The sequence below is a fragment of the Phocoena phocoena genome, chromosome 2 (assembly GCF_963924675.1).
Source record: "Phocoena phocoena chromosome 2, mPhoPho1.1, whole genome shotgun sequence".
In the NCBI taxonomy this organism is placed as follows: domain Eukaryota; kingdom Metazoa; phylum Chordata; class Mammalia; order Artiodactyla; family Phocoenidae; genus Phocoena; species Phocoena phocoena.
Window position 1 is genome coordinate 84,252,123 of NC_089220.1, and position 26,894 is coordinate 84,279,016.

A 26,894-nucleotide genomic window follows, 5' to 3' on the forward strand; every position below is an offset into this window, starting at 1 on the left:
CCACCTGAGGTTATTTTCCAGAACACTTCTAAGGGAAAGGGACTGCCTTATACTGGTAAACAAACTTTACAGCCCTCTAAATCAAGCTGCTCACCCCCTTTCTCTATGACTATAATGAGGAATAAAAGTAGAAATTCATTTATATCAGTGTTATTCAAATTGCAGGTCACACCTATCATTGGTCAGGTCACACCTATCATTGGTCATGAAATCAGTTTGGTGAGTCTGGACCACATAAATTAAAGAAAGAAATAGAACAGGTTAGAAAATATTATAATACAACAAAGGTCATAAGGATAAGTATTGTTTTGTGATTTCAGATATGGTAGATATGTATTAAATCCCAATGTAAGATGAATTTTATTCTGTGGGTTCCAGTTTAAAAAAAAATAAAGAAAAAAGAAACACACTGACATCAGGATGCTCTCATCCCTTGATGCTGTTCTTCCTTGGTAAAGTCACTTGGCTGCTAAAGGTCTGTTCCCTATGCTATAAAATGAGGATGCTCTGAATATAGTTGAAGTGACTAAATGATGACATATCAATGTCAAACATGAATACCAGTGAAGGAACTATTCTGAAATAAGTATCCTGGTTAATCCCTAAGCTGGGTAGGTCCTAGTAGAAATCTGTCCATTAATTTGCTTTCAATTAAACACAGCTTTCCTAGAGGCAGACATGGATAACAGATCATGTTTGGAGGCTTCTTGTAGGGCATAATTCCAAAAGTATTGTACTCTCATGAAAGTTCTGCTCGTTTATCCTTGAATTTTGTCATAAAGTTTAATATTTCAGAATTTTATTTATAAGATGTCATCTTTCACAGTTAAATCATAAAGGGCAAACCAAAAAGTTAAAAGGCATCTGCCAGTTTACAAACACATTTTCCCATAGATATAGGATGATATAAATGGAAGCTTGATACCTCACAGCCCATGGGAGAATATTTAACCACAATAAGGTTTCAAATAAAAATTGATGTAGCCTTCCAGGGCCATACTAATCTCTATAGAAAAATCCTTCCCACTCTGGCCTTAGGAAGATTGCTCAGTCCCATACATCTCTCTTTCCTGCTCTGTGGACACAGAGGCAGGGGTCAGAGGCTTCTATCCGATATCTGTGTAAGAGCTGATGGAGTCACCCGATGCCTAGGACTTTTTGTTGGTGTGGGGATGGGGGAACAGGGATGGCACAGGGAGGGAGACAGAAGGCAGCTGGGATCTATAGTAAAAGAGTAGAGGCAAAAAGATGGGTCATTTCCATAGTCTGGACAGTCAGAGAGGTAAGTCCCCAGATGTGGTAATCATTCACAAACAAGGACTATATACAGAAAAAAACACTAGAGAAAGGAATATAGATAAAAATAAATTAGTAGCAAAACTTAGAAACATTAACGGTGGAAAATGTTTTTTGGGGGATATTAACTATTTATTGAGAAGATGCTTTTAATGATGAGGTAGATGGTAAGTAGCAACGTTTGGCTGCATTCAGTGTAATTTCATCATACTGTAATGGAAAAATAAGGATTATGGGAACCCTGGGTGATTAAAAATCAAGGAAATTAGTGTCCATCCTGGATCACACTGTTGGATCATATGTAAACAAAAACACATCTAAACTGAACTGTTGAGAAGTTCCTTTCTACTTAATAAATCTAGTATTGATAATGTGAATTAATGTTTTGGGAGCTGACTAAAAGGAAGAAAACAGAATCCCAGAAGGCAACATGATGGTCTGGGTGCCCTCTAGGGGGCTATAAAGGAATCTCAACTCAGGGTCTCTTGGAAGGGGCCATAGAGACCAGGTTTCAGGGGTCTGTGAAGGAGCCTATGAATCATGTAGCAAAGACATGCCTAAGTCTCACTCTTACTCTTCTTTAGTTAATGGCCCCTGAGGCTACTATGCAACAAAATACTCAAATAGTGCTAGGTACCTAGCTGACTGCAGTGAAGACTTGCTGAATGACTGAAAAAGAGCCAGAATTAAAGATACTGGAGCTTTATACTCTCACCAAGAAGGAAAAATCCACACTACACTCATTTTTTCTCATGTTTTCCAAATGGTCACCCGAGTAATCAGATAATCAGGGGGATCCATTTGGCAAACGTCATGGGGTAGGAGGAAGGGAAGCAAAGGCCAAGGCAACCCAGAGCAAAGACCTTGTGAATGGCTTCTAGGATCAGGCACTGGTCACGTGTTCTGAATGTTGCCCAGTCAGGACATCCTGGCCAAACAGTCTTTAGTCTCAGTCAGACTCTTTCCTGGAAGGATCCCTCATAAATAAATCTTGTATAAAGGGAATGTAAATGGCTTTTTATAGGAGTTCTTGTTTACTCTGGCTGACCTTTGAGCCACAGGGCTTTCCAGTTGAAACTACAATTTTTTCTTTTGATGTCTTTTCATTAATAATAATGAAAATATTTGGCAAGTCATGCTTTTTTATTTTCAAAAACACCTGTCTTTTTCTCTATATTGGGCTACTGTTGCCATTCAAATTTGTAAATTTAGATACCATTTGGAGGGACCTGCCTGACAAGCTCCTAATCAGCATAGGCACAGTTCAGATTCTATATGTGAGAGGTAGGAGATTATTTCCTAGCCACAATCCTAACTCTACCATCTAGCTCATATGTAGGAAGGAAAGAAGACTTTAGTCTGTTTTTTCATTTTACCTAATATTAGATGCAGATGAAGGTGTTAAAACGATTGTTACTCAGTATCTAAATAAAACTCATTGCTCCCTAAGTAATTCTTAGAAGTTGTAGAATTTGGATGCTCAAGTAAGGTTTTCCAGGAAAGCAAAAAAACAAGATATTTACTAAGCAGATCTAGTATAATTTAATGGTGAAAATACCCTCTTTTAAAGCTAAGCTTTTCAAGACTAATGTGTGCTACTGTGATTGCCCAAGTAATCACAAGTTAAATAAGAGATTTTAGAAGTAGTAAATTAGACACATCTACTGATTTTTTTCCACTAAAAGGTCACTGTAAAATGTGGTGAGCCCTGGATCTCACAGTCCAGTTTTCTGGGAATTGCTTCAGCTAGAAGAAAAATTGTAGCTCTACAACTCAGAAGCCAAAACTGTTAGAAGTCAACATAATACAGCTCTTATTGGACTCTAAACCAGTAGAATTTTCTACAAAGCAATATGATAATATGCACAGTCTTAAACATTCATATTCCTTTACTCAATAATCTCTCTTGTTTGGATCTCTATTAAGAAAATAATCTAAAATGATGACAAAGCTTTGTAACAAAGATACTCAAGATTTTAACAACAGAAAGGTGGTATATCCAATGTAATGGAATATTGATCATTAAAAATAATGATTACAATGACTTTTTTTAATGATATGTGAAGACCTTTATGATATACTGTTAAGTGGAAGAAATGAGGATACAGTCATCTCTACAATATGGTATCAACATATAAATCTAACTACATACACACATCAAAGACAAGAGGAATAAACCAAAATGTTAACAGTGATGGGATTGTGGGTGATTTTTACTTTCTTCATCAAATATTTCTCAAATTTTCCTCAACAGGCATTTTATATAATATACAATGACCCCAACTGTTACTGGAAAAAAAAAATTAGCTTTGCTATAAATGAGATTCTCAAATGTACAATATCGAACATATTAGTGGAAAAAAACACAAACAGTAATAGGCAAAAGATCTATTACTTAATGGCTTTTCTTCTAACACACAACTCATGCTGCCTCATACCAATGTGCCCAAATCACTGAAGTGCTGGCATTCCTGGAAAAAACATAGGCACCCTGGGGGAAACATACAGTCTATAGATCTTGTATGTAAGATTCTTGTCATTTGGAGCTCTGAAGGTTGGACTAGATAAGGACATAGTGAAATGTAATTCATTTGATTTCAAAATCAAGGAAAGATAAAGATCAGCTGGTAAACTTTTTTGGGGGTGGGGAGAGGTGCACACAGTATGGAGTGCTAGGAGGCACTACTATGATTATACATGTCTCACTCAAATAATCAATTTAAGAATCGGTCGAAAGATTCTGCTAGGTAAGAAGCTAAGTTAGGTCATCTACCACCTGCTTCAGGTAACAAACTAAAATAGGTCTAAAGCAGCTCTTCCCCTCCACTGTTGGTCAAACAGGCACCTGAATGCAGAAGTAGTTTCAACCTAGGAGTTATTGGTCTCAGTATATACTGCAAACCAAAACATCAGGATGTATCTCCTTACCCATGCTGTTATAAAGGACCGTGCAATAGCAAAAATTCTCAATCAGAGGATATTCTATGTTGAACTACGGATTTGTTTTATGCTGAAGTAAAACATGCTTTAAAACTGAAATGAAAGAAACTAAAAATTGCAACCTAAATACAAATGGCTATGTGCTTAATTTTCTACCCAAGAATTCCAAAGTTAAATATTAACAGACTACACAATTAAAGACCAAAAATTCAGAATTGTTCTGACTTACAGAACATTAAGATCTTACTCTATTCCTTAGTTCTCCAGGTCTAAGGAAAATTAAGGGTGGAGTTCAGGAGACCTGTCACTAGCAGACGCCAGCTTTCTCCTTGGAGAGAGCAGTAAGCAGACCCTGCTTATTACAATGAGAACCTGCACTTGGGATAATTACGGCTCTGTAGGCCATCAGCATCCAGCAGGCAGTATCTGAAATTTCATAGGCTCGTTATCAGGTGGGAGAAGTACTATAACTGAGAGCTGCCAGAGGAATAGACTGCACACTACTGCAATCTGTCATACTGCACTGTACTACTACAATATTAGAGGGAAAGCAGGAAAAAGGAGGTATTTTTCTTTAAACTTATACAAAATGAAATGGGTAAGCAAAAACAAAAAGAAAATCAACTGTAAGTCAATACCCAGAGATAGCCATTGTTAACATTTAGGAATATAGCCTTGTGGACTTTTTTCTATGTACATATTATTCACATAAGGATCCTGGTTCATACTCAGAAATCATTTATTTCTTTTATTGCCCAAAGAAACAGGCACTGATTTGGCACTAAAATTACCAACTATTCATTTCCTCTCTCTTTCACAGACACACAAATCTAAACCACTATAAGCAGATCTAGCTACCTCATAAAATAGCAGAAATTATATCATGATTGCTTAACAATCTGAGATGTGTTGGTCTTTCTTTTAACTCACCATCTCAACTAGAGGAAAATCAAATGACCATTTTTGTAATTCCTATTAACATTACCTGGTCTGAAAATCAGCAACCATGTCCCGCCTCTCTGAGATCTTGGATGAGCCATCAAGCCTCATGTAGGTATGCTTCCTGTAAACCACATATTCCTGCCAATCAGAGTAAAAAGATATAATAAGTTTGATACAAATTACTGCATTCTAATTTCCACAAGCATCTACCCACCTCATCCATATTGGGGGCAAGTCATTCTATCCAGAATGAGGAGAAAGCAATCTCAGAAGTATAGGAATTTGGTTCGTAAATGAGTTTATTGTCAGCGTGCGAAAATAGAGAGTACCCTGAAGATTACAACAACTCTCAATTTCATCTTAGAAACTAATCTTATTCCTGCAGATTTCTGTAGGTTTTGTAAAAAAACAAACTAAACAAAACGAAATCTGTAAACCAAAATGGCTTTTCAGTCACTAACCAGATGTCTCTCATGGCTATGGAATAGCCAGTTTTCTTTCAGCAACACCCACCCCAATGGGTTTCTCTCCAGCAAATTCTTGCTGACCAAAGTCCTTGAATTTACAACCTAAGCTCCCTTCTCCCAGCACAGCATACATCACTGTTAAGGGAGGCCTAAGCATCAGAATGAACAGAAGACAAGGTAACTTTCCATGGCAGAGAATGTTCTTGGCATTATCTGTAAGAGGAATTAAAACTTTTAAGAATGGAGAAGAGATTTCAAGAGATAAAATAGAGGGGATGTATCTCCATTCTTGGAAGCTGCAATTCCTCTTACAGATATGTCCAAATGAGCACTGATTTCCTTTCTTTACCCCAATTATATGGATTATGTTTCAAAAAGTCCACTTGCAGAGGGACTGTTACCAAAACCTAATACAGGGACTTCCCTGGTGGCGCAGTGGTTAAGAATCCGTCTGCCAATGCAGGGGACACGGGTTCTAGCCCCAGTCCGGGAAGATCCCACATGCCGCGGAGCAACTAAGCCCGTGTGCCACAACTACTAAGCCCACATGCCTAGAGCCTGTGCTCCACAAGAGAAGCCACCGCAATGAGAAGCCTGTGCACTGCAATGAAGAGTAGCCCCCGCTCGCTGCAACTAGAGAAAGCCCACGCGCAGCAAAGAAGACCCAAGGCAACCAAAAAATAAAAAGCTAATACAGCTGCCTATTTGCAAGAAACACCATGAAGCAGTTTTTTCAGTTCAAAGAAACCTTTTTCCTATTGAAAAAGACTAATCACTTCTACATTTGGCAGATGTTTCTATTAATTAGTTTTCTGTGGTCGAATGTTCTTCCACTGTAGTATCCTCATTATGGACCTCTTATACCTGGCTGGGTACTTCAGCACAGAAGGTTGTTACAGTTTGTTATGACTGGTATAGTGTATGTGGCAGCACTCTTAGAGCAAGTTGATATATGTGTGTGTGTGTGTGTGTGTGTGTGTGTGTGTGTGTGTGTGTGTATATATATATTTCTTTTTCTTCCTTTTTGCACTATTTCCTTCTGTCTCCAGGTGGTTCTTTAAGGGCTTTGGTAATCACAGGGGGGGCAGAAAGTATTCAGTTAAAGCAAGCTTCACATTTAGTGGTAGAGCCCTATAATGGGAATGGGTTAATGGCAGAAGAGTAGGGGGTGTTTGGATGAGGAATACAGGAAAGAAGATGAAAAATGACAGCATGATGATGGTCTTTAGAGGCTCACTATACCTGGGCAACTAATCCAATCTGGAGATGTTGCCATCCAGAACAACAAAATACCTAGATTATAGAGAGACAGTCCACAGATTTGAACTTTAACCAAAAGGTGGGTTTCCTGCATAGGCACTGCACTCTTTTGCCTTTTGAACCAGAACTTCCAACTTTAGTGACAGGACTGATGAATGAACCTTCTTGTAGATCTTGCTGTTCATATCATTTATATATCAAGGTCAGAACAACATTAGAGATATTAATCCTAGGCCATAATCAAACCAACACTGATCATAGACAACCTGTTACTGAGGCAACGGAAGTGAATCTTTCCCATTTGCTGCTTTAAGCCTTTGCTCTCTCACCCAGGGGAATAGTGGGATTTCAGAAGGCTTAGTTGAGTTTAGATCCTATTTCAGTAAATAGCTTCAAAACAACAAGTAAATGGACATGGAAACAGCAGTGAAAAGCAGAACAGAGGAATAGCTATATCCTGACAATACAGAAAAACATCTATAAGATAAAGACTGAGCTAAAAAGGCAATTCAGTATTTCTTTCATTCACAAATTCTGGCTACACCAAAGCTATCCTAGACATCTCTCTAGAACTCTAGGCTATTTGGGAAAGATAGTTAATTTAATCAAATGCTCATCCGGAAAGAAAAGCCTTATTTTTTCCAATTGTTAATTTCAAGAACTGTTCCATTCTTAGTTCAGTTCTCCTATGATCCTAAAAACACCTAATGATTTAACATAAAATGTAATTCTATTTTTTAAAATAAAAAGACAAATTCTAACAACAAATGATTTGATAGTAGTCATAGCATTTTTGAAAAGTTAGTTTAAAAATCTATTTAAAAAAATCTATCCCCACTTAACGATCTCTATATCAAAAAGTTTTCTAATGGTTTTCTAATATCCATCTTAAGAGTCTTGCTTCATATATTCTTTTCAAAGCCAGCAGCTGAGACTGGTTAATTAGTAACTATTTGCTTAGTTTTGCAGTTAAATGTCTTTTATTTCTAAACAAACTTTATTTATTTATGACTGCGTTGAGTCTTCTTTGCTGCTCATAGGGTTTCTCTAGTTGCGGTCAGCGGAGGCTACTCTGTTGCGGTGAGAGTGTTGCGGTGCGCAGGCAGGCCTCTCATTGCAGTGGCTTCTCTTGCTGTGGAGCACAGACTCTAGGCTCGCGGACTCTAGAGCACAGGCTCAGTAGTTGTGCTGCATGTGCTTAATTGCTCCACAGCATGTGGGATCTTCATGGACCAGGGCTCGAACCCATGTCCCCTGCATTGGCAGGCAGATTCTTAACCATTGCACCACCACTGAAGTCCCTTAAATGTCTTTCAAGGATGGCACAGCATTCTCATTCATCCCCCAATAGTCTGATAGTCTGTAAGTAATTCACTCCCATGCCTGAGGATCACTTCTGGATGACTACTGCTTGCTGGATGACTTTACTGTGTTTTGTAGGAACCGTGTCATGTTAGCACTCCTGTGCATTAAGAAGGGCTTATGGTACAGAAAGGCCAACTGTTACCCAGTTCTTCCTGACACTTGGCACTCTGTAGAAACCAAGGGCATTTCTAACCCAAGTCTACTCGGGTTATTTAGGAAAAGCTCAGAAAATGATCCATCAGTATGATTAAATTTCTTGGAACCTTGTAAACCAAGAATTCCTTTCCACTTAAAGCAGCGAAAAGAGAAACCAAATGTAGACCTTCCCCTCCCAGAAGTCTCATAATTTAGTATCCTCCCTTAATTAAATAAATATGAACACCAGTATTCTCAAGTGGATCAATAACCACTAACCAAAGTAAGCTCTAATTCTGCTTGAACTAATAAAATAAAAATTATGGCTTTTAACATTTAGGAAGTCTTTAGACCCATACAGTTCTAGTAGATACTATTTTTAAAAATTATTGAAGAAGTCAAAGGGGTTATGGTCAAGATGTACTCTTGGCATCTGAGTAGTGATTTTCAGCCGGGATTAAAATTCCTGGGTCCCACCCCAGGAATTCTGACTCTGTAGGTCTGGGTTAGGGCCTAGACCGGTTTATTTTTAAAAAGCTCCAAAGATGACTGCAATAGACACCCTATTTCTAGAGCTAAGAACAACCACTCCAGAGGGAAGGCAGGGCAGGGTCCCTTAGAATCATGCTATCTCAGCATGGCTCTCAGATGAGCAACACATGAAGTCTGTTAGAAATGCAGAACTGAGGGGCACACCCCATATCTAGTAAATCGAAATCTGCATTTAAGAGGTGTGACTTGTAAGTACATTTACACTGTTATAGAACATACCCTTATGCTATTTCTAAAGCACTGGAACACTTTTTTCAAGAAAACTCTTATATGGAATCCCTCTAATATAAAATAGATTTAAAAAAAAATTACTATTCTAGCTAACAAAGAAGGGTAGGGAGTCCAGGCCCCACCTGTTTAATGTCTACACCTAGGTCTCCTGTCCTATACCCAACCCCATCAGTTGAAAACCCACTGTCTTAGAATACAAATTGAGAAGACAGGTCAGTTCTGGAACACGTCCCTAAGTCCTACTTTTTAAGCAGTAGCATGTGAACAGAGCTATTAGCATAACTCAAAATAGTTTCAGCAAGTGCCTCTCAATCCTTTAAAGTATACTAAATAAAATCAAACATTCACACACCCAGGGGCGTAAAACAAAGGGTCTAGGTTCACCTTGCAGTAGTGATAATGATGATGACTAGCATCTACTGAACATTTACTAAGTGACAATCACTATTCTGTGTATTTTACCTGGTTTTGCTTATCTAATCCTCACTATAGCCTTTCAGGTAGGTGTTATTATTGTCACTCCCATATCTTACAGATGTTAAGCAAGGTCTCTAAAGTGACACAGGCAGTAGGCATGGAGCTAGGATGGGAACTCAAGTAGACTAGATCCAGAGCCTTTAGCTTAACCCCTCCACCTACTGCTTCCCAGACAGAACAGAAGCTCACTACCACTAGCGGAAAAAAAGGGGAGGGAGAAGCCCCACAAGGTTCTTAATATATTATGACTATAATGATGAAAGGGTAACTGGGCACTTGAAAAAATAAAGGCAAATGTTTATATATCCCTAATGCAAACCTTCCATTCTGAGACTTCTTCTCTATTTCAAAGTTGTCTCTGATGTTCATTTAAACCCAATTTCACTGTCACAAAAAAATTTGAGGGGAAGACTCAGTATGATCCACAAAGCTGCAGACCTAGTGTAACTTTATTTTCCTGGACACGCCCTTTCCATCTTTGGTGTATATCACCAGCAAAAAGTGAGGCTCCCCTCAAGGTCTATTACAACTTCTGTTTTGTCCAAGCAAATTGCACCAAGTAAGTGAAATATGATAGTTATCCTTCCCTTATCTAATATAGAGCCCTCTGGAGCAATCATAAAGCATTCATGGGCCCACCATAATCTGCCTTCACCCTACTTGTTATTCCCCTTTCTTCTAAACCATATGCTCCAGTTACGCTAAACTATTCCCCACTGCCCAATGTCTTGTACCTTCCCACGTCTGTGCCTTTTTACATCTGGCTTCCTTAGTCTGGAGATGCCCTTTTTCCTCACGGTTGAAATTCTATTTAAGTTCAGTTCATATGTTACCGTATGTGAAGCCTTCCCGAAGTGACCCAGTTGGAAATAAATGTATCATCCCTCCTGCTATCTTCAGCTCTCTTTATGCTTTATTTTTGACATTAGTATCAGGGTACACTTGACAGTTATTTGTGTGAGACATATATATACATACATACATAAATCCTTCACTAGATTCATCTCTTAAAGTCAAAGACCACATTTAACTGGTATTTACCTCTGCCTAGCACAGTGCCTCGCTCATAGTTGACATGAAAAAGAAATGGACTAAACAGAATAAATATAGTGTGGTTGTAAGCAAACACATTTATTTCTATTACTTCTAAGACCTAATGAAAATGCTAGTTAACAGTGACCCCAATTTGCTTTTCATTCCACGGAGCAGTTTTAAAATACTCAGTTTCCCTGTATGTTCAGAATCACAGCTCCCAAAGGTTACTTGGAGTTCTAAGAAAAGCCAGCCCATAAATGATAGAATGTCTGTTTGGGATGAATCCTTCCCCAGTGAGGTACTTGCTGACTAGGCAAGTTACACAACCCAGCGTCTCAAATATCATCATTAGCTATGGATTATCTGTATTTAATTCTGTGTTGCATTATTTTCATATATTGGTGTAGTGCAAGATTTGTCTGGGTTTCAGTACTTAACAATCACACATACAGCACCAGTTGGCTGACCCTTTCCAAGTATTTCTGTATCGCATAGAAAATACTGAGGCTTATTTCCTTGAACGACAGACTCAGTTGCTTGATGCAATAGGAATGAATCTCAAAAGAGATGACTCAGAGATAATGTAAGTCATCTGTAGTGAGTTAAAAGCTCTCTGCAACTACTAAACTATGGGGAGGGATGGGGAGTATCCCAAACTATAGGGTAAAATGGTGGTGGGAAAAATTTTGTCTGACATCCAGCTGGATGCCACCATCCCAAAGGCATAGGGGCTATGTCTGTGTCCACAGTACCCCCATCAGGCAAGACCCTGTATGTGACTCAGGAAATAAAAATAAACTTTTAACATAACTTAGTGACCTGTGATATCCTCCCTTATTTATGTCCTTGACTTCTGCCCATGGCACACTAAAAATTCCTGGCCCTGGAAATTAAGTAGTCCCCTTTTTAAATCCCCTATCTGGAAATACTATTTGGATACCATGGGACAAGATGAAATATTTCTGAATATAGAATTCTATTTGGAAGAAGATCTGATATATTCACTTGAAATTTAAATTAAAGTCAGATTTTTGCCCAAGAGAAGGAGGCTATCAATCACTTTAGAAAATACTGAGCAAATACAAAGTGCTTAGAACTAGTATTTTCACAAAATGGAATCCTGGCCATACAAAAGTGTGTGAAGTTTTACTATCTCTTAGTTCTTCTGAGTCACAGAAACAGAAAAACACATAGCCAAGGCTAAGGCACAGAACCAAAAAAACCCAAAAAGCTGTTAGATAAAAGAGATGCTGACACGCTCCACAGCTACACAGCACAGCTTCAACAGTCCCATGTGAGCTCAAATTCCTGCTCTATTGGAAGTTTTTCTTCCATCTTTGATATACAGGGTACAAGATGTCAAGGGAAAAAGAGAATCCTGAAAACATTTTTTTTAATCTAAAAAAACAAACAAGCAAACAAAAACCACAACACTCTGAGAATGAAGAAGCAAGGGTCAAGGTATTTTTTTAAATTAATACTAGGTCATGTTTTAAAGTGGAACATGGCTCTAATGAATGTTTACAATGAAAGCTTCCATCATGAAAGTGACTGAAAAACCCATAATACTCTTTGAAAAGATAATGAAAAGTAGACCTAATCCTGCACTGTCCTAAAATCCACAATACATTTACATTTCTATAAATGATTAGACAAATATTAAACATTGTGGGCACTGTAATTCTATGCCCACAAAATATATTTGGAGGGGTTTCCCTGGTGGTGCAGTGGTTGGGAGTCCGCCTGCTGATGCAGGGGACGCAAGTTCGTGCCCCGGTCCGGGAGGATCCCACATGCTGCGGAGCAGCTGGGCCCGTGAACCATGGCTGCTGAGCCTCCGCATCCGGAGCCTGTGGTCTGCGATGGGAGAGGCCACGGCAGTGAGAGGCCCGCGTACCACACACACACACAAAAAAAAAAATATATATATATATATATATATATTTGGAGGACTAAACTCTTGGAATACAAAATGTGGTTCGTTTGAGTAAATAATATTAAAACAAATAAATAGACTGAAAAAAAGAAACTTTAAAATTTAATGTTGAAGGAAAAAGAATAGTATAGTAGTAAGGAAACTAGACAACAGTTTCATTTTCATTTTTCAGTACAAACAGTTGCAACATTTTCTGGCTTCAACATCCTAGAAGCATGTTACACACATGGCTAAGGAATGTTAGCAGTTGTGAAATTCAGGCTTTGAATCTGCTTTTCCCTAATTAAGAATTCCCCATAGAGCAATGCAACTACATTTAGAGAAGATTCTCAAGCTGCCTTCGTTGCTAAGCCTACCCACAAAGTCCACATCCCCTCTAAAAATCCTGTTGGATTATAGACACACAGGAAGTGACCCTGGTGGGTAGTGTTCACAGCACTCATCGTGAACAAAATCATTATCATACTTTGAATTACTTATCTTAGTGATTCTTGTGAGTACCTAGAAGTGTGCAATATACAGAATAAGGGACTAAAATGCAGGACTGTGTCACTTAACCTACCCACACTTGCCTTCATCTACCAGAGCTAGCTTATTTTTTGGTGGCTCACCCCCTTTTCCTTGGAACTTCCCTTATAATGTCAATCAGCTTTTAAGACTCTATAATATACTGATATATAGCCTTGGGGAAAAAAAAGATTATTAACTCCCTTACAAAATCCTTAGCATATTATATTACCTTTTCTATAATTCTTATCAGTGAAAGATTACTATTTCATCTATACTTTCCTGACTCTTCAGGAAAAGGCAAGTGCACTTTATCTAAAAAGAGTCCCACTGAAAGAAAGTTACTCATATTGTTTTGGCTGTTGACATCATTTAGTTTGAACAAAATTTTTTTTTTGGCTGCATTAGTGTCTTTGTTGCTGCTCAGGCTTTCTCTAGTTGCAGCGAGCGGGGGCCACTCTTCGTTGTGGTGCGTGGGCTTCTCATTGAGGTGGCTTCTTGTTGTGGAGCACGGACTCTAGGTGCACAGGCTTCAGTTGTTGCAGCGCACAGGCTCAGTAGTTGTGGCTCATGGGCTTTAGAGCACAGGCTCAGTAGTTGTGGTGCATGGACTTAGCTGCTCTGCAGTACGTGGGATCTTCCTGGACCAGGGCTCGAACCCAAGCCCCCTGCATTGGCAGGCAGATTCTTAACCACTCTGCTACCAGGGAAGTCCCTGAACAGAATATTAAGGACGCAGGCAGTCCTCTTATTTTGGATTATTGTTGTTAGGACCTTTAACATAGTCAAGATTTACATCAAACACAATGGCTTAATCACCTCTTATGGTGACTCACAGTCACTTATAAGCATTTTTTCCATCATTTAGAAATAGATGACCTACTCACAATACAAAAAGGCAGAAACTTCTGCCTGTTGACAGCATTCCAGAGGCTAAACACTTTTTATTAAACATGAAACAGTGATTAAATTGACCTCAAATATTATTTGTTATGTCTCTTGCTAAAAGAAGTTGCCTGATTATTTAAGAGGCTGCCACTGAATTTAGATAAACTCACTGCAAAATTCAGTGAGCCAGCCTTGGCTTCTGAAGAACCTAAAATTCTCCCCTACTGCTACCCTTCATTCCTTCTGCACTGATAGAATCTCTACTCCCTTATTCCTAGATAGGGATAATAATGTCCAATTTCCACTTATTTATTACCAACTAGTCCCTGGAGTAGCAGGGTTAAAATTTAAAGGCTTATTAAATATGTAAAACACACCAAAAAACATGAGAATATTTATACACTACTGACATCCAGATGCTTTAGCCTCTCAACAGATGGCTTTCCAACTTTCTTGCACGAAAAACTTACTCTAGTGGTCTGTGATTATTTGTCCTCACTTTCACTCCTCTGTTTATATGTCCATGACTTTCTCTCCCTCAAATAATAAGCCACTACTTCAACAAGAAAGCAGAGAGAATGTCAACTCAGAAGTAATAAAAGAAACAAAATCTGCCCTGCACAGTAAGACAGAGCTGTATCTTTCACCATAACCCAATGGCTGTCAACTTTGGTTATATATTAGAATCACCTTGGGAACTTTTTATCCTAATGCCTAGGCCTCATTCCATACTTCTTACATAAGTATCTCTGAGGATGGGACATCAGTATTTTTTAAAGCTCCCCCGAAAGACTGCAAAATGTAGTCAGGTTGAGAACCACTACACTAACTCAGGATGAATAGCTGCTCTCTAATAAGAATTAATCCCAAATCTTGTTTTCCATACAGAATTTCAGAGGACTTTTCAAGAAATTCCTAGGATCTGATCTGCTTTAAAATTCGGGAATTTCTTCACTAGTAAAGGAAGGAAGAAGGGGGATTCTATTTCACTGATACAAGGAAGGAGGAAGGAGTCCTTCGCACACTTTCATATCCACCAGGAGTTGCTTCTCCTCCCCATATAGATGGTCAAATCACGAAGACAAGTTTTGGGTTCCCATTAAGCAGGACTGACATTAGTCATACATCTATGATTCCTACAATTTAAATGTCAAAGCGTCCTAGTCCCCAAAGGTTCTTTCTCCTACCTCCAGCAGGTCTATCATCCTGGTCATCTGGGAGTAGATAAGGACCCTATGTCCTTGAGACTTGAGCCGAGTCAACAGGACATCAAGGGCATACAGCTTTCCACTGTCAGTGATGAGGCTCTCCTTGCCTAGGGAGAAGAAAAGGGGGGAAGCGGGAAATTATATTTAATTGAAGCAGCAAAATCACTCACTGCAAAGCTGTATGCAGCCAAAATTACTGCAACCAGGACGCTTGTCATCACGAGAGCAGGAAAGTACTCTAGAGAAGAATGCAAAGCACTGTTAAATCATATCCAGTAGTGCTCTGGGAAGAAATATCCTGAAGTAGGGAGGTGTAGGTCCCCTCCCAACTGACAGTTCCCAATCAGACATCTGCTGCTAAGGCATCTGAAAGTTTCCCTGCTCCACATTTTTTTTCCCCCGCTCCACATTTTTATTCAAGAGACAGCAGGTACATGTGGACATCTAAGAGTAATATCCATGCCAAACCTGCTGTAAGTGACCTGAGAAATCTGTTTTTCCTTTGTTCATCTTATGTCTAGGTATCTGTTTCTACTAGTCCTGTGGCTACATGGTTTACCTCCCAAAGGCATGAGAATGTAGAGAAACAAGGGCTGCTCTTGCCTGCCCCTAAAGACACTTGAACACCAAGAAATGCACTAAAAACCAAAACCAAAACCAAAATAAAAAAAACCCCTCCCTCTCTTGGATGATTTCAAATAGGTTGGCTGGTAAATGTCATTATCCTAAGCTGTAATTTAATAAAGACACTAGGGCTTATTCAGCTTTTCAGAAAGACTGACTTTGGGTTTCTCTGAAATGGAAGCTGCTTTCACTCACTAATTTGTGCTTCCTCCTTCCTCTTCCTATTAAAAAAAAAAAAAAAAAAGGCATTTCAGCCAAAGATCTTTAGAGAACACTTAACTCACAAATTTTCATCTTATCCATTCAGTATCATTCAACTCCCATCACATTTCAGGAAGTAGAGTTTCCTGTTTGCAGACTGGTCCATAAACATACCCTAAACAATTGCTGCTACCAGGAGGGGAAGAGATGAAACTTAAGGGGCTGGGAGATGTAAGAGTATGTTTGCAAGTGGCTGTGGGATGCAAAAAGAGAGACAGAAAGGCTGGAGAGCTCACATACACAGCTAACTACTAAAAGTAAAAAAAGGAAACTGTTAAGAAAAACATACTGTCTACCTTTAGTTTCAGGTTTGAACCTGTGGTTTTTCCTCTGAACTACAGAAGCTGACTGTTGAGAGCAATCCAAAAGTTTTCAACGGTCATTTCTCTGTTCTCGCCACTATCTGCCAAGTACACAATTAATTGTATAAAACCGAATGAGAACAGATGTGCTGACAGCACCACAACAAATCATCAGCCACTCTGTTTCTGCTACAAAGCTACAGGTCCTGGATGTTTACTCCTCTGCACTGCAGCCTGCCTTTTCCCACCTTCGGAACATTGCCAGGCCACATTTCTTCCTCCACCACCCCCTCCCTGACACTGTGGCACACACCTTTGTTCAGCCTCTTTGTTTGGTCCTGTTTAGATTATTGAAATGCTCTCCTTGTTGGTCTCCTTACCAACGCAATCAAATGACTGCAGCTGGGACAGAACCGATTGCTAAGCCCTCTTGCTGGCACCGGACAAGGAGGCCTATATAAATTCCCAGCCTGATCAGGCAGCAATGCTTTCCTAACAACTTCAAGGGTTTCTTCTTGCCAATTATCCTTCTCCTTTAATTGGGTTCCCTGGGGTCCCTCAATTTTGATAGCTCCTAAACATTCCCTAAAGAGGTACCAATCAGCTTCAGACAGTAAGTTTCTTTTTTTCTCATTAAAAGCATAGGAAAGTGAAAAAAAGAAACCCATATGTTTTTCAGTCACTGAGTGAGAGTGGGCAAGCTAAGCACATCAGATTTCTGCAGCCTGCTTATCTCCTCTTTCCATTCGTATATAGTCCCTCAACACAAATATTTAAGTATATACAAATCTGTCTCGTGCCTGAATATTCAGAAGCTTCAATTTATCTCAAAATCATGATTTAATGGTTTTCATACCTTCCTGCTTCCCACATCTACTTTACTTTGCAAGCAGAACGAACTGATGCTAGGATTAGGAAAACTCAGAGATGAAGATGTACACTTAGAAGAGAACTCTGATGCACCTAAAAGAAGCAAGAAGTCGCACCTGTTGTTAGCTTGTTATTGTTTAGGTGGGGGAGGTGTAAGTGGATGGGCTGAATTTCTTTGGACTTGCCTGAAGGAAAAGGTCCAAGAAGAAAGTGACATCAGCAACAGCCTTAAAACACTTAAGCAGAAAAAAACAGTTTTCTTTCACTGCACACTGTTGCCTTCTGGGCCTGGCATCCATTACCCAATTTTCAGGAGCTACCAAAGTTGCACTGGACAAGAGCACCACCTGTTGCTAAGCAGGGCACAGAGCCAAGAAGAGCACAATTCCCTAGAAATTAGGCTGACTCTGCCAAGTCAAACCTGTGCCCAGCCCCTTCTTTCAAACAGAAGCTCAAAAAATGTTGAAATGAAAAGACCTACGCTACTTTCTTGCAATCTTTCCTACAATCCTACAGTACACAATCTTACAGTATTTTCACTTAGATACAAGCTCTTACTGACCACAGTATAAGATCCTGGTCACTGACAAAATGAATGTATCCAATGGCAGTAAAATTAGGGTAACAGATAAAATAATATCTCCTTTTTCCAAGGAGAGGAGACTTTTGAAGGGATTGTACACACTTCTCTTGGTGAAACACAGAGATTCAAGGTGTGAAATCCAGAAGATTTTGGTCAGTCTCTCAAGGAATATAATAAAACCAACCCTTCCCAGGGAAACAGAAAATGTAAAAGTATAGAGTAAAAAGAGATAAAATACAGGTTCCAATGACCCCTCCACCCCCCACTGCCCTGCCCAGCCAGTCTACCGAGCACAATGGGGTCAGTGAGGAGCTGGTTGGTTCTCACAGTAAACAGCCAGTGAGGCTGGTGCTTTTTATCGATGCAAAAAGAACTCAGACACTTCCTGCTATTTAAACAAGGTCCATTTTTCTTTCAAAGAACAGGAAAAGCCACAAGAGATTCCCACAGCGCCAGCAATAAGCCTTCTCCTTCTGTACTGGGAACTTAGGAGTCAAAATGAAAAAGGGAGAAAGAAGAAATAAGGTGTTATCTTGCTTCTTTTAACACCTGTGCTCATCTTCTGCCGGGGACTCTGTGGTTTCCAAACCTGCTGGCTTCTATTCCTCTATTCCAACTATTATTCAGGCCTGCTTTACACCTGGGCTTTCCCCTTATTTTCTAACAATATACCTTCACCCACTGCTTTCACCTGTTTTAAGTCAGATATGAGGCCATATACATATTGCTCTTGTACACAAAATGGTATCTTCCAGTTCAAAGTACCCCCAAAGCAACTAACAGGTTGACCCAAAGTCCCTCGACGCTTGACAAAGTTAACATTAAATGGAAAAGCCAGGTCTTAAAGCCTTTAACCCAGTTATCTCTTAGAAATAGCAGAGCCTCTTTTGAACCCTTAACTCTAGTTTACGTGCCAGTAAGATGAATACAATCAAAGCATCAGAGAATTTGGACAACTGAAACGAACATGATAGCTTTAAGCTACCACTCCAGTGTGCCTGCAGGTGTAAGCAAGGAACATAAGCCTATGAACCCTGTGTTTGGTTTCCTTAAAAGTAGTCTCACTAAAGCAAAAATGAAAACCTAGTTTCCTTTCAACCCTCGACCTTGACTCTAGTAGGTCTGGGAATCCGCTAGCATTTTGGCACAAAACACTGTTTTTCTTCTGGTTATCATTCAGATCTCTAGTGCTTCGTGCAGGACACTGTTTATGCTACTTAAACTAGGCTTTCTGTGAGTGACGACATTTTCATTCATTCCACTGGCAATGGCACAAGACGACTGTACTCACTCGACCTGAAGCCTTTCCTACCAAGTTTATTTCCCTACACCCCCCGCCCCCACCCCTAAGAGTGGTATTCCTCTCTCAGCTGTAAGCTTGTCACAGGAGAGCATTTAGGCAGAAATCTAAAAAAAATTTCTATTTCCACTCAAGTCACAAATTACTTAAGCATTCTTACCTACAATCACTAAGGGTAAAAGAGGAAATAGAAACCTCAAGAACTTTGAATTCTGAATATCTGAAACCACCACATGGAGTATCTTCCTGGTTCTTCCCTTGCCAAAGCTGGGAACATATGCCAAGAGAAAGGAGGACTCACCTGGAATCCTGATGAAAGACCAGCCATTCTGAGGCCTAATGCTCCACAGTCCTCCAGCTGGTTCTGGAAAGAACTGAGACCGTCGATTTAGCCAGTCTGCCGCCAGTTCAGGGGCCCCATTCAACAAACACTGCTTGGCTGCCAGACTCCCTCCTTCCTTCAGCACTCGCCGCTCATATTCTGCACTTCGGTCATTGCAGTAAGAATCCAATGGCACTGCGGTGACCTGCAGTGAAAGATTCACATGAGATGGCTCTTTCACATTTTCCACACCCACTAAGCCTTTTGGGAACTTTGACTTTGAAATCAGACTAATGTGGATAATTCTTAGACTAGCGGTTTTAACTTCCCTGCTCTGACAAACTAACCTGTCCTTAATAACTGACTTAGTGAGCTTCCCCAGGTAAAAAGCCAACCTCCATAAAATGAATTTTCAACAAACTAAAGATCCAAAGAGTGCTGGAGTTTGCAGATAAACTGGGATACCAGGTCAGGAATAATTCTATCACAAATATATATATATATATAAAATCACTTTGTCATCTCCCTTCATTGCCAGACAGTGCTTTTGGCAAAGTTCTATTAGCCATACACAGGATGGTAAGGCCATAAAGGGAGCTGGAGATAGTCATCATTAAAGAAGTAAAGAGTATCCTCCTGGTGCATCTGAAGCTATCTTTAAGGATTCTGTGGCAAAGCTCGTCAACATTTCTTTTTCCTGTTCCCTGACCAGGTTACTGACTGACAAACGTAATGGAAGATAAGAGAATCTTTCTTTCAGGCCATAAGCTGCGGGGGAGCGTTATGGGGTAGGGATTAGAGAAAGCAATTGCCAGAGAGTAGTGAATTCATTTCCTGGCTAGGGCAGAGGCTTTGCACAAATTCTTATCTCACATTCAAATGCTGCCCCCCAAAGGAACAGAAGGCTCCTGCCAACTTAGAAACACAGGTTTTATCCTTCTTTAATGACCTGGGTCCATTCCCACTATAATAAGCAGCTATGCATTCAGATGTCTGTGAAATCATCTGATAAGGAGTCTGAGGTTACCTTTTGTTAAAATTTGGAGGTTGTGATTACCTGTAAGCCCAGGTTGATAAAAATGTTAAGGTCCCATTATTAGCAGTGAATTGCTCAGAAGAACCATGGAGCTAGACCAAGAGATAGGAAGAATGTGGATATAAGGAGCAAGGGCAGAGGTATGGGAAAGATCAGAACATAAAGTACTGGCTGTACGTAGTTAGGTAGTTCTATTCTTTCTATTACTTATTGGAAGTTAGACATTTAGGAAAATCTACCTTGCTACTAACTTTTATATTTTCATGCCCATCAATATTTAGGGCAATGGTCTGTCAAGTTTTGGTGGGCATAAGAACCTTCTTAGGAGCCTATCTAATGTGCAGATTTTGATCCAGGCCTAAGGTAGGAATCACTAGTTCTAGGGTTTTTTTTTTTTGCGGTACGTGGGCCTCCCACTGCCGTGGCCTCTCCCGTTGCGGAGCACAGGCTCTGGAGGCACAGGCTCAGCAGCCACGGTTCACAGGCCTAGCCGCTCCACGGCATGTGGGTCCTCGGGGTACGAACCCGCGTCCCCTGCATCAGCAGCTGGACTCTCAACCACCGCGCGACCAGGGAAGCCCGCAAATGCAATCATTTCTTTTTTTTTTTTTTCAGTACACGGGCCTCTCACTGTTGTGGCCTCTCCCGTTGCAGAGCACAGGCTCCGGACATGCAGGCTCAGCGGTCATGGCTCACAGGCCCAGACGCTCCACGGAATGTGGGATCTTCCTGGACCAGGGCACGAACCCATGTCCGCTGCATCGGCAGGCGGACTCTCAACCACTGCGCCACTAGGGAAGCCCTAGTTCTAGGTTTGTTTTTTTTTTTTTTTTTTTTTAGTTCTAGGTTTTTAACATGCACCCCAGCATCTCAGGCCAAGCCTTGAGAAATACTGCCTTGGGGTACATACACAATCAGCTAGCTGACTGTGGGGCTGCAGGTACCTCTGCTGGAAACTGGAGGATACCAAAACTGGAGAAAGAGCATCATTTACCAATAACCAAAGACTACACTACTCTGGCTTACAGATGAAGCTAAATTCATTTTGCTAGGGAGCAGTGCCATCTATAGTCCAGATGCAAAACTACAGTGGGTCACAGCAAGCTGGGCCCCTGGCGCTCCAAAACCCAGAAAAGCTCACGCAATAAATCAGCTTACTTAGTACTAGGAATAGGTTTTGGTAGTCTCATACCACATTTACCCACTCCAAAAGGAGTTTGTTCTCTTGCTTCCAAGTTATTCATCTTTCCCACCGAAAGTTGAGCACAGGCAAATAAAGACTGAAACACAAAGTAGGTGATTAAAAATTGGGTCACGACTTCTCTGGTGGTGCAGGGGTTAAGAATCGCCCTCCAATGCAGGGGACTCGGGCTCGATCCCTGGTCAGGGAACTAGATCCCACATGCATGCTACAACTAAGGAGCACACATGCCCCAAGTAAGACCTGGTGCAACCAGGATAAATTAAATAAATAAAAATAAAAATAGGGCTTCCCTGGTGGCACAGTGGTTGAGAGTCTGCGTGCCGATGCAGGGGACACGGGTTCGTGCCCCGGTCTGGGAAGATCCCACATGCCGCGGAGCGGCTGGGCCCGTGAGCCATGGCCACTGGGCCTGCGCGTCCGGAGCCTGTGCTCCGCAACGGGAGACGCCACAACAGTGAGAGGCCCACGTACCACACACACACACACACACAAAAATAAATAAATAAATAAATAAGTTGTGTCTTTCACTCAGGCCCGTGGCACTGGCAGGATGGGCAAGTGTTGCAGTCTTCGCACTACCAGGAAGCTCCATAGCCACCGACGAGACCAGAAGTGGCATGATAAACAATACAAGAAAGCCTATTTGGGCACAGCCCTGAAGGCCAGCCCTTTTGGAGGTGCTTCTCATGCCAAGGGAATTGTGCTTGAAAAAGTAGGGGTTGAAGCCAAACAGCCAAATTCTGCCATCAGGAAGTGTGTCAGGGTTCAGCTCATCAAGAATGGCAAAAAAATCAGAGCCTTTGTACCCAATGATGGTTGTTTGAATTTTATTCATCATTTAGGAAAATGATGAAGTTCTGGTTGCTGGATCTGGTCGCAAAGGTCATGCTCTTGGTGACATTCCTGGAGTCTGCTCTTAAGGTCATCAAAGTAGCCAATGTCTCCCTTTTGGTCTTATACAAAGGCAAGAAGGAAAGACCAAGATCGTAAGTTTTGATGTTAAAAGCAGGATAGCAATAAATTTCCATATGCCAAAAAAAAAAAAAAAAAATTGGGTCTCTCCCGCCATGGCTTGTCCTGGCAGTAGCCCAGCAGATACTAAACCAGAGCAGACATCTGCCACCTAGGATATGAGTTTCAGAACGTGACAATCAATAGTGGCTATACTTCCACAAAAATGGTTTGAGAAGCAGTGGTCTGAACCACAGAAGCATGACCAGTTCTATATAGCTCAAACAGCAAGCACTCTTGGATGAGTAAGCATACTTAATCTTTTCTAATTAGAGACTCATACGGACAAATTTTACACTCAAAGGTAACTGCTTTTTTTTAAAAATCTTATTGGAGTATAGTTGATCTATTATTGTCGTGTTAATTTCTGCTGCATAGCAAAGTAACTCAGTTATACATATATATATTCTTTTTCATTACTGTTTATCATAGGATATTGAATATAGTTCCCTATGCTATACAGTAGGACCTTGTTATTTATCCATCCTATATATAAAACAGTTTGCATCTGCTAATCTCAAACTCTCAATCCTTCCCTCCCTCCCCCCCACCTCTTACTTTGATTTTTCTTTTTTTGAAGAAAAGCAGAACATATACTGGAATTATATGTAAAAACTTTGGGGCCATATTCTCGAGATGAAAAATCAAAAGCTAGCAAATCATGAAGGAATAGGGGGAGAACAGTGACACAGGAAAGAGTGTCATTTCTAGACACTCTTATAGTTTAAAAACAAAACAACTTCTCAAAAAAGCTGAGAAAAAATAAAAATTGCTTTAATCAAAAAAAAAAACACACAACTTTTTCCAGTTATAAACTTTCACCTATTTTCCAATTTCATTTTGCTGATAGCCTTCAAAATCCAGGATTAAAAACTAGGAGGTTTGCAAGGCACAGCTCTTAGTAAAAATTAAAAAAAAAAAAAAATATATATATATATATATATATATATATATATATATATTTTTTTTTTTTTTTTCCGGTACGCGGGCCTCTCACTGTTGTGGCCTCTCCTGTTGTGGAGCACAGGCTCCCCGCGCGCAGGCTCAGCGGCCATGGCTCACGGGCCCAGCCGCTCCACAGCATGTGGGATCTTCCCGGACCGGGGCATGAACCAGTGTCCCCTGCGTCGGCAGGCGGACTCTCAACCACTGCGCCACCAGGGAAGCCCAGTGAAATATTTTTTAATGTTTTGATAAGCTTATTTGGCAGGAGCCCTGGATCAAGATATATACAGAATCATACAGTGCCATGTTGTAAGTACGTAAGCAGTGAACTCATGAGGTCCAAAAGGAGGCAAACAAGTCCATTTCTACTTAAATTGTGCTTTCTAAGTCAGCTCTATCCTAAACAGCCTCCACCCATTCTGCTAACCCCAAGTGGCCTTCCTGATTGCTCAGAAGCAGGGGGAGATGGAGCATGACATACTCATTCTTGCCTCCCCACAAATGGAAATGCATACTCCCTTTAGTCCCACATGAGCAAACCCCTGTTTCTTGCTTCATTAACTTCCTAAACTATAGCATCTTCAGGGGCTGTCTCCTCAAGCATTCAGCGCGTCCTTCCTGAGGACACGTATATTCCTGCTCTAGCTCTAGGAAGCGTGACCGCTCCAAGCGCTTCAGTTTCTTGGTGTGATGAATTTCCAGGGTCTTAGCTTATTAACCCTGCAGAATGATTTCTTAAGCTAATGATAATTCCTTCCTTAGTGACACAGTTCTTCCTGAACTGACCCTAAAGTTTTCACAGCACATGCCATGGAAATTAATTTGTGTTAACTCAATGCCAGGGTTGAGACGTCAAAGGAAATCAGTTTCTCTCCACTGCAGATGGGTTAGAAATCAATATAAGATCATTAAAATACCTCATAAAATGTTGCCTTATTCACACCCCCAGCCTTATCTACAGATCTTGTGTGTGTATAAAACATTCAGACATGTTTAAAACTCTTCTTCCTGTCCTCCTAACTATGGGGTGATTACTCCCATTTCAGATTTAGCACATGCTACGTGAAGAAACTCTACAAATGTGGGGAGAAGGGCTGAACAGGAAAGGGTGCTGGGGAGGAGCCCCTCAGCCAGATGAGAAAAGCTTCCTCCTGCTTCCTGCCTGCCACCACACCTTTAGGCTAACAGTCTTCTTCAAGTTACTATTGTTTTTTTAGGGAAACATCAGTACCAGGCATGAGAGTTTAGACTTCAGGCTCCTCAGAAACAATACGTAAGTAGTACAGTGGGGGTCTGTATATGTAAGTATGTCAGAAGAGTGGGGTTATTCTTCAGAGTGGTTGGCTATAGAGCTTTTATTTTTTTTTGCGGTACGCGGGCCTCTCACTGTTGTGGCCTCTCCCCTTGTGGAGCACAGGCTCCAGACGCACAGGCTCAGCGGCCATGGCTCACGGGCCCAGCCTCTCCATGGCATGTGGGATCTTCCCAGACCAGGGCATGAACCCATGTCCCCTGCATCGGCAGGCGGACTCTCAACCACTGCGCCACCAGGGAAGCCCCGGCTATAGAGCTTTGAGTGGTATAAATGAAGAATTTTTATGTCTATAAATGCAGTTACAGTCCAGGGCAGTTCACTTTTTTTTTTTTTTTGCTGTACGCGGGCCTCTCACTGTTATGGCCTCTCCCGTTGCGGAGCACAGGCTCCGGATGTGCAGGCCCAGCGGCCATGGCTCATGGGCTCAGCCGCTCCGCGGCATGTGGGATCTTCCCAGACCAGGGCACGAACCCGTGTCCCCTGCATCAGCAGGTGGACTCTCAACCACTGCACCACCAGGGAAGACCGGGCAGTTCACTTTTTACTGGCTCTATAAAACACGGGGAATATGAGAAGTAAAAAATGTCTTGACATCCCTCTCTCAAAAATCTAGGCTTCCTCTTATAGGCCTCTCCATGTACATAACAGATTAGGAGAGTAAAAAGGAAACAACCATGCAACTATGAAGCCTGAAGGCTGATTTCTATGCAAGCCCTTGGCTTTAGATATTTTCTGGAAAAAGTGCTTTTCCCTAGATCGACTTAAGCTTCAAAGACCAAGAATGCTTTGGAAGAACTGGGTACCTACAAAACCCAAATACTTTCTGGAGAATCAATATAAATCAAACAAAGTTGATAATGATAAGAGAATCAAGTTTGTGTAGCACAGGACAAGCAGAGAAATCTAGGCAGGCAGGAATCAATGGGACTCTACTGTCATCTCATTTCCATTCATCATCTTTCTTTGGATCCTCTGCCAGATTCTGACCTTTGATAACTTAATAAAAGTTAAGGATGTAAGCTGATATAAATAATGGTAGAGAAATATCATCACAAAGAAGAATTAAAAGTCTCCACCTTCTTTGAATGGAACTGTGAAAACAGTAGACTTGCTAGGATGAGTTAAGAAAACAAGATAAAAACACAGAAGGGTAAGAAAAGTCAACCTCTTAGAGTCTCCTAGCTAAATGAAAGTTGCCCTTAGAGCAAATGGAAACAAGCTGGAAAGACAAACTTGTTTTTGCTCTAATTGCAGTCTGGCCACATCTCTACTCTGCCTCTCCCCCTTCATGTACTGCTTCATGGTTGTAAGAGAATTTCTGTCTGGCTCTGATCAGAAAGACATGAAGAGTGGAAGATGTAAGCAAAGTAAACAGCCACAGTGTGCCAAGGGGAGCCTTTGCAGCGACACTGTCGGCAATCACCAGAGTGCGCTGTTTTGATAAACAGGGTATCAGGAAGGATCTAACAGCTGTTCAAAGTTGAAACCACAATAGAAACTACTCCCAATCTGCGAACAAGACTACTACCACTGACTGGTGGATATGGCCCAATAGTCACTTTTCAGAGGGAACATACTTGTGAACCACAGTCCAGGCAGAGCTGCTGAAGAAAGCTAGAGAATACCATCTAAGAAATTTCTTGATGCTGGAGTGTTATATTTCCCTTTGTTATTTGGAGACTGTACTGAGGCGATAAGGCCAGATCAAATCTCCCTCCCAATCAGGCCCCCTCCTCTGAAAAACCCTCAAAAACCTCAAAACAGGTGACAAATGGCTCCCTCTTCTATTCAAATATTCCACTGTTCCTGTCCCTGCTATTGGGTGATAACCTACCTAGTAACAGATGGCTTGCTCCCATGGTAGTTTAGAGCCCCAGGCTAA

General features: G+C 40.8%; 1 protein-coding gene and 1 pseudogene across 1 annotated transcript in view; one reads left to right on the forward strand and one right to left on the reverse strand.

The window, feature by feature from the left end:
- Positions 1–26,894, reverse strand: part of INO80 (INO80 complex ATPase subunit) — a 133,190-nt gene that overhangs the window by 21,441 nt on the left and 84,855 nt on the right. The window contains exons 26-28 of the mRNA XM_065871283.1: positions 19,481–19,706; positions 15,219–15,346; positions 5,222–5,316 (exon numbers count right to left, since the gene is read on the reverse strand). Of these exons, the coding sequence (XP_065727355.1) occupies positions 5,222–5,316; positions 15,219–15,346; positions 19,481–19,706 (449 nt within the window). The remainder of the gene's footprint in view (positions 1–5,221; positions 5,317–15,218; positions 15,347–19,480; positions 19,707–26,894) is intronic.
- On the forward strand, positions 22,292–22,731 carry LOC136119105 (small ribosomal subunit protein uS12-like; annotated as a pseudogene).